The sequence below is a fragment of the Desmodus rotundus genome, chromosome 1 (assembly GCF_022682495.2).
Source record: "Desmodus rotundus isolate HL8 chromosome 1, HLdesRot8A.1, whole genome shotgun sequence".
Taxonomy (NCBI): domain Eukaryota; kingdom Metazoa; phylum Chordata; class Mammalia; order Chiroptera; family Phyllostomidae; genus Desmodus; species Desmodus rotundus.
The window spans coordinates 5775458-5792121 of record NC_071387.1 but is presented as its reverse complement, the minus strand read 5'-3'; the positions used below and the strand labels follow the sequence as shown (position 1 = coordinate 5792121).

General features: G+C 49.9%; 1 protein-coding gene across 7 annotated transcripts in view; it reads left to right on the top strand.

Annotated features, from left to right (window-relative positions):
* The first annotated feature begins 3518 nt into the window (after positions 1-3518).
* The window catches only part of ODF2 (outer dense fiber of sperm tails 2), a 29062-nt gene continuing 15916 nt past the window's right edge, over positions 3519-16664 (top strand). Inside the window, exons 1-9 of one of the 7 annotated variants that reach the window (XM_045196763.2) lie at positions 3560-3682; positions 4770-4985; positions 6575-6665; positions 7483-7599; positions 7856-7981; positions 13024-13194; positions 14118-14278; positions 14993-15122; positions 15696-15827. In XM_045196763.2, the coding sequence (XP_045052698.1) occupies positions 4954-4985; positions 6575-6665; positions 7483-7599; positions 7856-7981; positions 13024-13194; positions 14118-14278; positions 14993-15122; positions 15696-15827 (960 nt within the window). In that variant the 5' untranslated portion in view covers positions 3560-3682; positions 4770-4953. Of the gene's footprint in view, positions 3683-4764; positions 4986-6574; positions 6666-7445; positions 7600-7855; positions 7982-13023; positions 13195-14117; positions 14279-14992; positions 15123-15695; positions 15828-16664 lie in introns of all 7 variants that reach the window. The other 6 variants (XM_024562243.3, XM_024562247.3, XM_024562242.3 and 3 more) reach the window with 6 other exon arrangements.

Genomic DNA, 16664 nt, shown 5'->3' with positions numbered 1-16664 from the left:
CTGTGCATCTTTAAACTGAATATATTCACTGTGTTGTGGGCTGAATTGTGTCATTGTCGCCGCCCCTCACCCTCTTCACCGCCATTCAGATGTTGAAGTCCTGACCCCCAGAATCTCATAATGGGAACTTATTTGGAAATAGGGTCATGGGGCTTGTCATTACTTAAGACAAGGTCATATTAGAATAGCGTGGGCCCACCCAGCAATTCCGCTGCTGGGATTATACCCTAAGAACCCTGAAACACCAATCCAAAAGAACCTGTGCACCCCAATGTTCATAGCAGCACAATTTACAATAGCCAAGTACTGGAAGCAACCGAAGTGCCCATCAGCAAACGAGTGGATCCAAAAACTATGGTATATTTACACAATGGAATTCTACACAGCAGAGAGAAAGAAGGAGCTTATACCCTTTGCAACAGCATGGATGAAACTGGAGAGCATTATGCTAAGTGAAATAAGCCAGGCGGTGAGGGACAAATACCATATGATCTCACCTTTAACTGGAACATAATCAATAGAAGAAAAAAGCAAACAAAATATAACCAGAGACATTGAAATTAAGAACAATCTAACAATAGCCGGGGGGTGGGGGGGACAGTGGGAAGAGGGGATTACAGGAACTACTATAAAGGACACATGGACAAAACCAAGGGGGAGGGTGGAGGTGGGGGAGGGAGGTGGGTTCAGCTGGGTTGGGGTGGAGGGATGGGGAGAAAAGGCATACAACTGTAATTGAATAACAATAAAAATTAAAATAAAAAAAAAAAGAATAGCGTGGGCCCTAACGTAGTATAACTGGTGTCCTTACAAAAAGGAGGCATCGCCCTGCCTGGTGTGGCTCCGTAGATTGAGCTCCGGCCTGCAAACAGAAAGGTTCAATTCCGAGTCAGGGCACGTGCCTGGGTTGTAGGCCTGGTCCCCAGTATGGGGGCTTGTGAGAGTCAACTGTTGGATGTTTCTCTCCCTTCCTTCCCCTCTCTCTAAAAATAAAGAAATAAACTCTTTAATGAAAAGGAGACAATAAAACACGTAGCCTGAAGTTCTGCTTCCAAGACCTTCAGAGGGAGCTGGCCCTGCCGACACCTTGACCTCAGACTTCAGCCCCCTGGCCTCTAAGAATGCGTTTCTGTCATTTTGTTCCATCTGCGGTGCTTGGGCGGCCCTAGCAAACGAATACACATTACATGCCCTCTTTTGAATATATACTTCACAGTAAATTTTTTTAAGTGCTAAAAAGAATATATAATAGCATAAGAAATACTCCTATACCTTCCGCCAAAATTTGCACTCTTCTTCTATGTGAATTTATAACCGCACGTCCCTCTGCCCCCAAACTCCTACACCGGCTTCACTAAACATCCCATTCTATTACCTGTTTTTCCCACCAATATACCATGATTATCTTCTCCAACAAGTCTGTAATCTGCTGGTTTCCTGACTGGAAACATATTCTTTTGCAAAAATGCTTGAACATGACAGAAATTTACACTTTGTGAGTGAACATCTCCCCCACCTCCAGGGTTTTTTTTTACATGCAGATACCAACATGCAGAGGTTATTTTCACGCAGAAATAGCATCACGGTCAACTTACAGTATTATGTGACTAACAGCCTTGCTCTTTATTTTTCTTAGCTAGATTTTAGAAATTTTTCCATTTAGAGATCTCTCTGAACAACTGATGTCTAATTTTTAATGGTTCTGTAGTATTCCCTTGAATACATATAACATAACTTATCAAGCACCTGAACTGATTTTTCTTTCCCTTTTTTAAAGAAAGGGACAGACACTGATGTGAGAGAGAAACATTGATTGGATTGTCTCTTCGTGCACCCAGACCAGTGGCCCAACCCTTAACCCAGGTCTGTGCCCTGACTGGGAATCGAACCGGTGATCTTTTGCTTTGAGGGACAATGCCCAACCAACTGAGCCACACTGGTCATGGCTGATGTTTCATCCTTCCACAAATCTTAGTCATTTTAATGAGGCCTCAGATTAGAGTTTCCCGCTACCCCAACCTAGCTTGCTCCATGCATTTTATTTTTATTTTTTAACTACTCTGTATTAATTGTACCACATCCTTGCACTAAATTCCAGAGAGAACTCATGTGCACAGGGCATATGCTGACGATGAAATGCATATTGGCTTTTGCTCCAAATCATTCAAAGTCTCCTGGTCCACAAGGCTGGATTATGTGGAGGTTTCTTTTTGCCTGGCCCTCAGGCAAGCTTGAGAAGACTCCTTTCTACTTTTTCTCTAAGTCTCTCATTCCCTTGGTAATGTCAAGAAGGATCAATTCAAAATTACACGGACCTCTGGCTGGTGTGGCCTGGTGGTTGGATTCCCTGGTCAGGGCACATGTGTGGGTTGTGAGCCAGGTCCACACTGGGGGCATGCCAGAAGCAACCGATCCATGTTTTTCTCATACATGGATGTTTCTCTCCCTCCCTTCCCCTCTCTCTGAAAATAAAAAATAAAATCTTAAAAAAATAAAAAGAAATATCAAATAAATAAGTATTTAACAAATAAAATAAAATAAAGAGTGGCCATTGCTGCAAGAGAGGCAACGATTTGTGTGTTCAGTCTTTGCAGAGTCTCAGATGGTTGGGTTACAGGGATTGGGGATCCATCACTTAGTTAACAGGGAGAAAATGAACGGGCCGAAGGGAGTGAAATGCTCCCTAACACTGAAAAAATGGATATAGTAGGCATTAGACTGTGAGAGCAAGAGAGAGAAGCAGGTTCTGTTTGGAGAGGGGGGAGTCGGAACTTAAAATTTCAGGTGGACCAGTTGTGTGAGCCTGGGGTGCGTGGCTGAGGTGACAGAGGCGGGGGGTTGGAGTGGGGAAAGGTCATGGACATGAGTCTGTCAAGGAAATGGAAGCCTGGTTGGCGCAGAGCATATTCAAGTATCCAGGAATCCAGCGAACTGTGAGTCACGTGACATCTCCTTCTTGATTGGCTGACTGCATAGTTGAGAAGATGGCGGCTCCTCGCAAACCTCATCAGAGTAGGTCCGTACACATAGTTGCATTCAGTGTGCAGGATGGCGGAGAGGAGCGAGGAGAAAGCGGACCCTTTCTACTGTCTGGACAGAGACACAGGCGAAGGGGAGAGGCTGAGTGGTGTGCAGAGGCCGGTTCCATCTCTGCACCAACAGCAGAGTAGAGACAGGGCTGGATTCCCAGAAGCAGGGCACAGCTCCGGCCACTAATTTGTTCTGTGCCTAGTTTCCTAAAACGTGTCATATGGAGCAGGTTAGAGCTGTGGCGCTATAAGTTCTGGTACTCGAGGAGGACCGAAGGCAGGGCTAAAATGACGGAGAGGGCAGCAGGGCCAGAGCCGTGTGGCCTGCCCGGGCAAGGCTGGCTGGTAGCGTCGCGCGTATCCATGGCGACCAGCGGCGTGGTCCGGGGATGGGCGGAGCTCAGGACGGGAGGGGGCATCTCTGTGACGCCAGGGGTTGGGCCTAAATGGCGAAACCCCAGAGGCTCACCGGGGGGTTTGAACTGGCCAATGGGCGAGCTCCCGACCGTGTGTCGGAGAAGGAGGCGGAAGCGGGGAGGAGTCGCCGCTGGAGCAGGACTACATCCGCCGCGGCGTCTCCATGGCACGACCCTGGCCGCCGATTTCAACGACTTCATAAGGAGGCGTTTCTGGGCTCAGCCTTGCCGCTCCTGGTGAGAGGCCGCCGGCGGGCGGGACCCAGGGCGCTCCGGGGCGCCCCGCGGCCGCCGCCGGGGCCGGTCCCCACGGGCGGGCGGGGTGGTCCTCGCCGTTTGCCGCCGCCCCTGCCCCCTCCAGGGCGCCCCCAGCCCGCAGTCCTCTAGTGCGCTAGTCCTACTCCCGTCAGAATCTGAACCCCCCCGCCCCGCCCACCGGCGCGGGCCGTCTTCTCCCGCTAACTGGCCGGCCGGCCGCCTCCCTCCTCACCTGGCTACCGGCGGGGCTCGGCTCTCCCCTCCGCTGCCCTCCGGCAGGGCTTCGCCCTTCTCTGTATGGGCATAAACTAGTCCCCAGCTGCCCGCCGGTGGGTAGTCGTCCCTTTTCTCCGCCGACGGAGACTGGCCCCCTGCCCTCTTGCCTGCCTGTGGGCGTCGCCTGGTCCGCCCTTCCCTCTCCGGGGGCCTCGTCATGACAGTTATTTGCCCGATCTTCGTGCGCAGCGCTGCCCCTGGGGACCGCCTCCGGGTCCCCGACCCCGCTGGAGCGGGTTCACCCGCCGGAGGTCCGCTCCCTGCACAACCAGGCGTTTAATCCGCTCCAACTGGAGACTAGATCCCAGCGGCCGCTGCTGCGACCGGGAGGATTTTCCCTCCGCCATCGGGGGTACCCACTCGTGGCCGAGCGCCCCTTTCCCCCCCGGTTGCTTCCGCTTTTCTTCCTTCAAATACTATTGGTCCTCATCGAGAGTCGATTCAGCCGGGAACGCCCCTTCTCCTAGGAGACAGTTGCCCTGGCCCCGCCAGGACTAGCCCCTACAACCCCCGCACCCTGCGCCGGTTTTGGCCCTTTCGGGCCCACTTGGGCCTAGCGGTTCTCTCCCGCCCTCCACGCACGTCAGCTAGCACCTCAGGTTTTCCACTTGGTGGTCCCCCACCCTCCCTCCCGGGGCCTGGGCATGGTGGTCCTTCCCCTCTGAGTTCCGCCTCCTGTTCTCCCTGGAGAGGGGAGCTCTCACTGCGCCCCTCGCCCGCTTACCAGCGCCCACCCGCCGCCCCGCAGGTCGCTCAGCCTCTCCTCTCTCCCCCCACTTTGGCAGGACAGTTGCTGTGCGACTTGGACAGTAGAGAGGAGCGCCTCCCAAGTTTTCATCCAACTGCTACCCCCAAAGCTTCCACCCTCCTCCCCTCAGAGAGGACGTTTGATGCCTGGCCCCTGAGAGTCTCATTGACAAGCCCCTCTGGGTCCCCCTGAACAGAGCCCATCTTTGCGGCTTTGATGCCTAGTCATGTCTGCCTCATCCTCAGGCGGCTCCCCCAGGTACTGCCAGTGTGGGGGGCGCCTCCGCCGGAGGGCAGGGAAAGGTGGTCAGGGGCCCCCAGGTCAGGCTTGCTGGAGGCTTCTCTTTTCAGCTTCTCCGTTCAGTGTATTGAAAGTCTGCACCAAAATACTTGGAAATCATTTTTAAAGGGAAGGAGGGGGGAAAAAATGTGCGCGCACGGTCCCAGCTCTGTTCCCCTCCCTCTCTTTCTCCCTCTCTTCCGAGTTGTCCCAGTTGTCCCCGTTCCTGGTAGCAAATTGGGTCACTATTGTTGTCTCAATGGAGTACACGCTCAGATCCTTTTGAAAGGACACCAGGCGTAAACAAAGGACAGTGATGTAGGAGATGGATGTGGCAGTTAGCAAGGTGTTGCTGGGAACCAAGTGGTTTGAGGGGGAGAGATTACCCAGATCTTCTGGCTTCTAAGTGACAAGGGAACAAAAAAAAAAAAAAAAGAAGAAGAAGAAGAAGAAGAAGAGGAGGAGGAAGAAACCTACTCAGATTTGGTATTCCTCAGCTAAAGGATTAGTAGGGCTCAGTAAATATTTTTTCTTGTTTATCGGGGTGTGCTGTAAGACAGCAAAATGCATGCTAAAAGGCTCAAGGATTTTTGTATTGCACTTTTATGTTGCATTATTTCCTCAGGTATTTGTGGGGAGGGTGAAGTCATATTTGGGGGCTGTCAGAAGGCAGTGGGACGGATCAAATGAACTTTTCCCCATGCCGGAATTCCTGGGTGTTTTTTGGAGGTGAAATGTTTGCTACATTTGCAAATCTGGTGATGGGGCTGTTTATATATAACATGAATTACATATGGTGTTTTTATTTTTATTTTTAAAATTATTTATTTATTTATTTATTTTTAGAGAGAGGTGAAGGGAGGGAAACATCAATGCGTGGTTGCCTCTCCCACGCCCCCTACTGGGATCCTGGCCTGCAACCCAGGCATATGCCCTGACCTAGAATCAAACTGGTGACCCTTTGGTTGGCAGGCTGGCACTCAGTCCACTGAGCCACACCAGCCAGGGCATAACCCTGTTTCTTAAGAGCTTAAAGAGTAGCAAATGGGCTATTTTGGGAAACACTACTTTTTTGTCCTGTTAGTTGAGCATTTGACTGTTAATTTTGTGAATTTGAGCTGCAGGGACTTCGTTCCAGAGCTCATTGCCCTGCCTTCTTCTGTCAGCCATCCCCTGAGCGTTGCTCCAGAGCCCCCTCTGCACCAGGCACTGTCCTGGGCACTTTCAGCCTTGGCCAAATTAGTACCTTGGCTGTTGTTCCTGTGCTGCCTGCTTTTTGTCACCTGACAGGATGACACCTGGGCTTTTCAGCAAAAGGTCACAATCCATGTGATGCGATGGCAGGTTAAAAGGCCAGCCTTGTGCACGCCCACCACCCCTGTTTCCATCCCACTGCGGGGCACACCATGCATGTTCGGTGCCCACGTAAGGGGAGCCCAGTGACCCCAGGCTGGTTCTCTTCGCTGTCACCGTGCTCTCACCACACGTAGTACGTAATTGTGGAAGGTCTAAGAAATAGAAGAACCCTAAGTGTCTACTTATAATCCGGTCCTTGTGCCTGGGTGCAGGTTTCCATCGTGTGGGAAGAACGGAGTAACAAGTCTCACGCAGAAAAAGGTCTTGAGGACACCCTGTGGCGTACCCAGTGTGACTGTGACGGTAGGTGACATGCACAGGGAGCAGCCCTCCGGTCTGAAGCCCTGCCAGAAACGCTTCGGCGCCCCTTTTCCAGGAGCGGCCTTCCCCTGCCTGAAAGCACGGCAGCCTGACACTTTGCTGGGCGCCTTCATCTGTGTCTTGCCGATGGATTGGGGTTTCTTTTTTTTTGCTTGTGGTAAGGCTGCCAGGTGTGAGGAGGTTGTCTTAATCCTTCCAAACAAATTCCAAAACTTCTTAATGACAATAACAATAAGAAGAAGATTGGGGAAGGGGATAGGAGCCAATGGTGAGTGAGGTGTATGTAGTCGGGATTTTGCCTTGCTTATATATTTTTTAGAATCAATACAACCTTCTCATCTTGGCGTCCCCACCAGCTCTCTGTTTTCATCACCCCTTCCCTGCCCGCTGCCTGATTTATTTTGCGCCCTAATCGTTTTGCATTTGCCCTGCTAATGCGCATGTGCAGTTCAGATTACAGTGTAGAAGGACTCCCCTGCTTCCCGGCTGTGCTCCACTAAGTCCAAGGAAGAGCTCTGCATTCCAGCAGGCTGGGACGGAGGCTTGGGCTCTTTCGCAGAGACCCTTCTCTCGGTGGGACCTGGATCTCTCTGGTGGTCTTCCGCTGGGACCTCTGCAGAAGCCTGCTGAACGGCACCGCCGCCTTGGTCCCCGCCTGCATGCCAGTAGTCCGTAGCTGTCCTGCTTGCTTGGTGGTCAGGCTTTCAGTGGCCCCCAGAGGCTGCCAGCTCTGTTTTTTATGCCCAGTTTACTCATCCACAGATCAACCTTTTTTGTGTTGTCTTCCCCGGCCTGCCAGAAGCAAACCATGAAGGACCGCTCGTCAACTCCCCCCTTACATGTCCATGTGGATGAGAACACCCCTGTCCACGTCCACATAAAAAAACTCCCGAAACCATCAGCGACCAGCAGCCAGGTAGGAGCACGCCCGTGGGGCGAGGTGAAGGCTGTGGAGCAGGTTGACGCCTTGCACCGCCACCTCCGAAGGTTTGACAGACAGATGCGCTTGCTGTGGGATCTCAGGTGCCTGGTTAGACGGTAGGCGGGTCTGCCATGCAGCAATGGCGGCAGTTAGTCAGGAGAGGCTCCCGTGCAGCGTTGGAGATGGATGCCACCAGAGTGACGCCACCACCAGCTGTGGGGAGTGACCCTGGGTTTGTCCCTTTCCACAGAAATCTCATAAGCGCGGAATGAAAGGGGACACCGTGAATGTGCGGCGGAGTGTCCGGGTGAAAACCAAGGTACCTTGGATGCCCCCTGGAAAATCATCCACCCGGCATGTGGGATGCAAGTGGGAGGTAGGCTCACTCTTGTTCAGGCTCTTCTTCTCGGCCTGGTCAGGCTCGGTCGAGCGGGCCTCAGACTCGGTCTGACTCAGGGTCAGCTGTAGCTGTTAGAGACGTCCCCGGGGTCCCGGTTACTCAGAGCCTTGCTAGGCCCTGAAAGTATGTGAGTCTTCTGGAGCCCCCACAGCACTGCGGTGCAGTAGGCCCTGATGTGGGGGCGAGGGAGCCAGGGCCCGCAGAGGTGAAGGCTCACAGAGAATGTAGCAGAGCTGGAGTTAGGACTGAAGGGAGGGTCTTGTTCAAGAGGCTATACTTTTTTTTAATTGATCTTTAGAGAGAGAGAGAGTGAGAGCGATTTGTTATTGCAGTTATTTATGTGTTCATTGGTTGATTCTTACATGTGCCCTGACTGGGGATGGCACCGGCCACGTCGGTGTATCGGGATGATGCTTAACCAGCGAGCCACCCGGCCCTCTTGCCCTCTCTACTTTGTATGTGAGGGGCCACGTGTCTTTTCCCACGTAACTGTGATAGGACCTGAAGCACAACTAAGTGCGCATATGCACCAGACAGTACCGGCCCAGGAAAGAAGTGCCTTTTCTGAGGCAGTCACATAAGACCGTGTGCACATTCCACAGAAGCCATCAAAGCCGCTTCTGGGACAGTCTCCTGGGGCACAGTGGCCTTCAGATTTCGTTCTTTGAGCCACACCTCAATGTGTTGTGCCTGTCCCTTCGTGCCCGCGGCACCCTGTGCTGCATGTGTACGGAGACTTGTGCCAGGCTCCGCTGGCCCAGGGGCCAGCCTGCAGCGTGGCACACGTGCCCGCCTTCTGCTTACACTCTAGTGGATCGCAGTGGAGCTGCTCAGTGAGGGGACATGGCCGAAAGGTCATGTCTCAGGCAAAGACCTCATTATTGGGACAAATGCAGGACTCGAGACTACTTTAAAGTGATCCCTGATCTACTTGGAAAGATTCAGTCTTTTTCTGATTGCTTATTACTTTAAAAATTAGGAAAAAAAAAATTACTCTAAAGTTTATAATCATACTCATGGTTTTGACCTCCTGATTTACCAGTTTTTCTCTGAGAGATTAAGGGAGTGTGGAGTGTTCTAGGGAGTAAATGAAACGTGTTCTAACTAGTGCGTGTGTAAAATACAGGAGAGACTGGAATTCAAACGGCATCGTAGTTTTCACTCTGAGGACCTCACTAATAATCAGTGAAATGTAAATTCAAAACTTACCGAGTGGAGAAAAGCTGAAAAGGTGACAACTGCCCCGTATTAAATTCAAAACTTACCGAGTGGAGAAAAGCTGAAAAGGTGACAACTGCCCCGTATTGGCGAGCATCGGGGTATCAGTGAGTCTTCGGCCAGTTTGTGAGAGCCCCACACCGACTCAGCTGCTCTGGAGGCAGCTTGGCAGCATCCGTCTGAACACTGATTCTATAATTTCACCCTTAGGAATTTATCCTTAGAAGTCCCAGGAAGTACAGGGATCTGCGTATAAAGGTGTTTGCTGTAGCACTGTTTGTAACAGAGAAACATTGGAAGCACGCTAAGTATCAATCAGGAGGGCATTGGTTAAATTATGATAGGTTCATATAATGGAATGCCATGCAAGGTGACAGAGATCGGGGTGGGATTTGTACATGGTAATGAGTCACAGAGCCACTGTGTGTAGAGTTCGGCCTGATTTGTGCAAAAAAGGGCGGCTGCGCGACCCTGTGTCGTGGGTATGTTTGTAGGTATCTAGCGCTTTCTGGGAGGTTATACAGGAAGCGTTAAGCAGTGATTACCCCTGGAGTGTGGGAGCCTTTAATGGTTTATTATTTTTTTATGGCCTGCTTGAATTTCTTTATAACAAGCATACCATATTTTATAAACTTAAAATGCTTTTCAAAAAAATAAGAATACTTGGCAGTTTTCGAAGTGTGTGTCCAAGATATGCCGCTATGGGAATTGACTACCTGTTGACATGGGCTGCTGGGAGTTATGGTCTCCTCTGGAAAGCTCAGTGTCCCTTCCAGTCCTGGGGCCCCAGAGTCCAGAAATAGAGTGGCCCGGAGAGGTGACTTGTCATCTTGTCATCCCTCAAAGAGTATCCGTCTTTCATGCTGTTTGGACCAGCCCTTTGCAACTTCCCAGGGGCCCTCCGTGTCTCTGGGACAACGCAGCCCGGCCCTTTCCATTTCAGACGAGAGAGGAAAGACCCTTGGAGGAAGTTTTGGTGGAGTGGAACACGGGCCCCAGAGGCTGCCGTGGAAGGCAGAGGTCCCAGATTCCCTGTCTGATGCTGTGTGCATGAGGAGATTCTAGTTGGATTTTTATTTTTTTAAAGGCACATTAAAGTGTTTTTTAAAATTTTTTTATTGATTGATTTTAAAGAGAGAGTGGAAGGGACTGAAAGGGAGAGAGAAAAAAAACATCAATTTGTTATTCTGCTTATCCATGGATTCACTGGTTGATTCCTATATGTGCCCTAACCAGGGATCGAACTTATAATGTGAGCACCTGGCCAGGGCTAGTTTGATTTTTAAAAACCCCTTCTGGTACATAACAGTAGCTTTGGGGGAAGGAAGGTCTGGGTTTTTCCTCTGTTATTAAAGTGACCTATTTCTATTATGGAAAGTTGGAAATACAGAAAAGTAGAAAATTATCTGTAATTTGTTTAGTCTGGCTCCCATTAAGTTTTAAAAACTTTGTTGAAAAGTACAGGAGGGACACATCAGAAGTGTGTTACTTGATGACTTAGAAAATAATTTGTATAACCATCGCCCAGCTCATGAAACATCACCAGCTTCCCCAGAATCCCCCCTCTGCTCCCGTTTTGTCGCTATGTCCCCCAAGAATAATTCATTAGTTTTGAATAATTCAAAATGAATGTTTTAGTACTTTTACTCTCACTTTTTCCTATGCAGGTTTTTTTTCTTTGTTTTGTTTTTTTATTCTGATTATAATGACACTGTCTATATATTTTTCTATTATCCTTAAATCTTAAAAATTAATGTTAAATATTAAAACCATTAAACATTCTTTTCTTAAATATTAAGTATTTAAATATTAAGTATTTAAATATTAAATATTCTTAAATATTAAAAATTGCATTTCTTAAATATCGTTAAATATTAAAAATTACTTTTTTCTTATAAAAACTATTCATAGTCACTGTTGGCACATTAGAAAATCTATCCCTCACTGGTGTGACTGATTGGGCATCGTCCTGCAAACCAAAAGGTCACCAGTTCGATTCCTGGTCAGGGCACATGCCTGGGTACTCGGCCAGGTCCCTGGTAGGGGGCGTGTGAGAGGCAACCAATTTTGTTTGCCAATTGATGTTTCTCTTGCACATCGATGTTTCTCTCCCTCTTCTTCTACCTCCCTTCCTCTCTCACTAAAAATAAATAGATAAAATATTTAAGAAAAAAAGAAAATCCAAATTAAGGAAGAGACTAAAGAACAGCTGTGACCCGGCCACCCTGAAAAGACCCACGTCACTTGCAGGTCTTTGTAACAGTGGGATCATATTTTCATTGTCATACAGCATCCTTTTTTTAGACATACTTTGACTGTGTTTGCACGCTATTTGTTTAAGGCAGTATTCCATTGTGTGTATGTTTGTACTGTGATGGATTTAACCCATATTATTTTGTCATACATTTGTCTATATCCTTGCCTTGAATTTCAATATTGATTCACGTTCTTGATAAATTCCAAAGGCACATGCGTTTTTTAAGTCGTACCCTGAGACGTGCTTGTTTGCTCTAATAGTTACAGCCTTATTCCTTTTACTCCTGATAGCCATCATTTTGCCCTGGAAATTGGTACAGAAGGTGAGCTGACGTCGGCTCAAGAGGAGTGAAAGAACTGTACGAATAATGAGAAATAGCAACTACTTAGTACATTATAATAAATGTATAGAATGAGTCAAGTTCAGTTTCTCAAAAACCCATGGAAATCTTGGATCCCCAGATTGTAATATTCTCTCTAAAGTCTTTTTTTAAATATATATTTTTAAAGATTTCATTTATTTATTCTTAGAGAGAGGTGAAGGGAGGGAGAGAAACATCAATGTGTGGTTGCCTCTTGCGCACTCCCACCTGGGGACCTGGCCCACAACCCAGGCATGTGTCCTGACTGGGAATCGAACTGGCAACCCTTTGGTTCTAAGGCCAGCCCTCAGTCTACTGAGCCACACTAGCCAGGGCGTGAAGTCTTTTTTTCTTTTTTAATTTTTATTTATTGATTTGAGAGAGAGAAACATTGATTTGTCATTCCACTTATTTATGAGTTCACTAGTTGATTCTTGTTTCTCCTTGACTGGGGATTGAACCCGCAACCGTGGTGTGTAGTGATGATACTCTAAGCTGAGCTACCTGGCCAGGGCTCTCTCTGAAGTCTTAAAGGCAAAGTGTTACACAGCTTTGCATGAACTTTTCTGAGGGGCACGCGCATTTTATAATTTTTGTAAAAAAGGTTTTATGTTGATATATTGAAATGTTTTCAGATATCATACCATACTAAATTATTCAGTATGCATTTCTAATAACAATTTTCTACATAGCCAAAATAACAATGATTACTGCTAAAACCTTTATTTCTAAATATCATACATTATCTGGTGCATGTTCAAATTTTTTCACTTGTCCTTAAAATACCTTTTATAGAAGATTTGTTACCTTTGCAACTGTCTACTATTGGGCATCCATATGCATTGAAAAGACTTGGCATCTTTCACTTCCACCCTAGGCGTACGGAAACATCTCTTACCCCCAACTTTTTCCCACTTTGGGAATTACTATTTTTGCCATTGTTGTTATATCCTTTATTTTAAACTTCATTTCTGTGTTAGAAAATCTTCGAAAACACCTAAACAACGGTAGGTGACATTCCTTCAAGAAGGCACAGCAGGTTCATCCTCCTGGGATTCCAGGGGTCTACCCTTTAGCAGTTGGGGTTCTTCCTGCCTCCAGTGGTAAGCAGGTATGGCGGAGCTGCTGGCTGTGGGGTGTTTTTGCCTTATGAGTTCCCGTGTTCTCCCTCCTCTACACCAGAATCCACCTCACTGCCTGGAGATCACGCCCCCATCATCAGAAAAGCTGGTCTCAGTGATGCGGTTAAGTGACCTCTCTACAGAAGATGACAACTCAGGTCACTGCAAAATGAACCGTTATGATAAGAAGATTGACAGTCTGATGAACGCGGTCGGTTGTCTCAAATCTGAGGTGAGGGATGTGGGGGGCTGAGGCAGTGAGTGCCCTGCAGATGTGTGGGACTGCCCAGGTGCAGCGCTGGGGAGCCTTTCCTTCTGGCTACCTCCCTGCAGGCCTCCCTCCCTTCTCAGCAGGCTTCCCAGGACTTCGGATGCCCCTGGAGAGGTAGCAGGGCAACCTGATATCCCTCTGCATTGAACTCTTAGCCTGTGCCTGGCCCTGACCTTGCCTGGTGCTCTGTATGGGTGGCCTGTTTTAATTTTTTACAGCAATAGATGAACTTGGTGGTGGTATTGTCCCCATTTTGGAAATGATGGGACTTCTGCTTCCACTCTACACAAAAGATTTTTTGAAAAACCAAGTCCCATAGAGGTGAAGGAAGTTTGTCCTCAGTTGCTGGACTATGTCTGTGGGTGGGATATGGCAGTGGGATCGGAAATAACCTGGAAGACCACAGCCCCAACTTGGACTTTGGCATTGCTGGCTTGAAATCTAGGTCCTGCCGGCAATCCATGTCCTGCCCATTAAGTGGCCTGTGTCTTTAATTGTCCACCCTGCACTCGGGGCCCACAGCCCCTCCTGGAGAACCTGGGGCTGGCTGCCTGGCAACAGCCCTCCCTTCCACCATAGCCCACATCGCAGGGGCCTTTTTGTCCCATCTCTCCTCCAGTTGAATGACAGATTTGTGTCCTGGCTCTGTCCCAACCAGCAAGCCACTCAGGCTCTCTGTTCTCGGTTTCCTCAGTAATGAGGAAATGAGAAGGCTAGTGTCTGCCCAGAGTCTTTGGGACAATTAACTGAGATTGCACCCAGAAGCACCGAGTGCTTGTGCAGCTCTCATTGGAGGTGCCCTGAGCTCGGCCCAAAGCAATAGGGCTAGCGATGTGGTAGAGGAGCCGCCCCTCAGTGGCCCCTGCCTGCGTGCCCCCGCACAGGTCAAGATGCAGAAGGATGAGCGCCAGATGGCCAAAAGGTTCCTGGAGGAGCGGAAGGAGGAGCTGGAGGAGGTGGCCCAGGAGCTGGCTGAGACCGAGCACGAGAACAACATGCTGAGGCACAACATCGAGCGCATCAAGGAGGAGAAGGACTACACCATGTAAGTCGGCCCCGCCCTGGAGGTCAGTCCCCCCTAGTCACCAGATCGTGGTGTGAGGGAAGAGGGATCCCCCACGGCGTGGGCGTGGGGGTCAGGGGAGCCTCTCTGGGAAAAGTAACATTTAAGGGGAATCCTGCAGATAGTTAGGCAGGTGGGTGCTGGGGAACATTTCGTGTGAAATCCCCAAGATGGGAGGATTCTGCGACTGAGAAGTGGAAAGCAGGCCAGAGTGAGGAGAGGGTGGGCAGAGGGGAAGGGGTGCCACGGAGTTTGGCAGGGGCCGGTTCAGAGCAGCCACTTTGGGGAGTTTGCATGGAGGGCAATTAAGAGCCACGGAAGGGTTTTCAGAGCAGGGAGTGGTGTGAGCAGACTCAGCTGGCTCCTGGTGGAGCGTGGGTGGGAGGGCTCGAAAGCTGATCTGAAGCTGGTTAGGAGGTCACAGCCGTGGCCTGGGGCAGAGGTGGTGCTAGTGGCTGAGATACAAGCAGGACTGTACGTGACATAATGTGACCTGGTGTGGAAGTCCTGCTTTGGTGCCCGTGTGTCTTTCTAGAAGGCTATTTGGGCCAGGGGGCCTGCCCTTTCCCCTCCCCCACTGTCCCCTGACCAGGAGATAAGCCTCACAGGGCATTGTGAGGCGGCCTCAGGGCCTCAGAGCTCCAGGCAGGCAGGGGCCTGAGCGGGCTCAAAGAGCCCTATTCTTTCTGGCCCCAGGCTTCAGAAGAAACACCTCCAGCAGGAGAAGGAGTGCCTCATGTCCAAGCTGGTAGAGGCTGAAATGGATGGGGCTGCCGCTGCCAAGCAAGTCATGGCTTTGAAGGACACCATCGGAAAGCTGAAGACGGTGGGTGGAGGCAGGCCACCCTAGCTCTGGGACTGGGCCCAGAGAGGGGGCAGTCACAAGCTGGGGTGGGGGCTTTGCGCAGTCATCAGGCTGACTTTATGACATCTCCAGGCCGGGGGAGGGAACATTTAACTCCTCAGCCCCCGCCCCCACACTCGAGGCCTGACCCTCGAGGATGACCTCTGGTGGCCAGGGCCTCTAAGGGGAAACCTCATCATGGGTCTCCTGGGATCACTCAACCATCCGATTCCTACAAGTACAGTATCAGCCCCCAGGTATTGTCTGCCCTCCTGTGCTTCCTCCAGGAAGCCTACCCTGACTGCACTCACCCACAGTGAGCTCCCAAGCCCCTTTCTCCACTTATCGCTGTCAGCAGGCTCAGATCCTGCCCATCCTTCCAGGTCTACTACCTCCGGGGAGCCTGCCCTCACCACCCTGGCCCTGTACATAGCCCGGCTCTTCTTGCCTGGGCGCTTCCTAGCCCCAGCTCCTCGGAAGTCCCCGCCATGGCCTGTCTCTGCTGTCCCCTCCCTTCTCCCCCCGCACTGTGTGTGACTGCTTGCTGTCCTCCAGGAGAAACAAATGACCTGCTCGGACATCAACACCCTGACGAGGCAGAAGGAACTTCTCCTGCAGAAGCTGAGCACATTTGAGGAGACCAACCGCACCCTCCGAGACCTGCTGAGGGAGCAGCACTCCAAAGAGGTGAGCTCCTGGCTCCAGCCCTCGCGTGGCGCTTGACTCAGCTCCACGCCTCGGCAGCACGTGCCCATCCTCTCTGAACCTCAGTCTTTTCCTCTGGAAAAAGAAGGTGTAGTTGGTGCCTGACCGGGAAGATTTGACACAATCATTCATATAAAGTGCTGGCTCCCGGTAGATGTGGAAGCTGGGCCTGGTGGCACCAGAGAAAGACAGTGGGGAGTCGGGCTGGCGGGCGGTGCGGCCTGTTCAGGGCTCATGCAGCAAGACAGAGAGTGCCAGGCCTGAGAACACGTGCCTCGCTGAAAGACCGACGGCTGGCAGGCGTGAATTGTATGGTGTCGCTTCATTTTCTCAAAAGATGGCCTCCAAAACACATTTTAAGTGAGCAAATAATTCCGAAAGGACTGGCAGTGTAAAGAGCTGTCTTTCTCTTGCTTCAAACGACAGGGATACCGAGAATCTCAGAATCCTGTGCTGATGAAACGAAGACATTTTTTCAGTTTAGTGGGTTTTTTTTTTTTTTGTCCTGACATTGGCAACTTCTCTTGTTTTCATTTTTAAAAATTAATACTTAAAATGAGTAATATCACATGGTGTACCCACCATCCAGCTTTCTGAAGAAAACCTCCCCCCATAGCTCAGTCCCTCTTACGTCTCCTTTGCTGAGGACTCCTCCCCTCAGAGGGGACCTCGATCTTGAACCTGACCCTTCATCGCTTACGTGAATATGTATCCCTAAGCAACGTCTAGGATTGTTGAGCAGTTTTCAAATTTTACATAAGTGGCATTATTCTGCATATATTCTATTGAGTTTGCTTTTTTCACTCAGTATTTTTATGA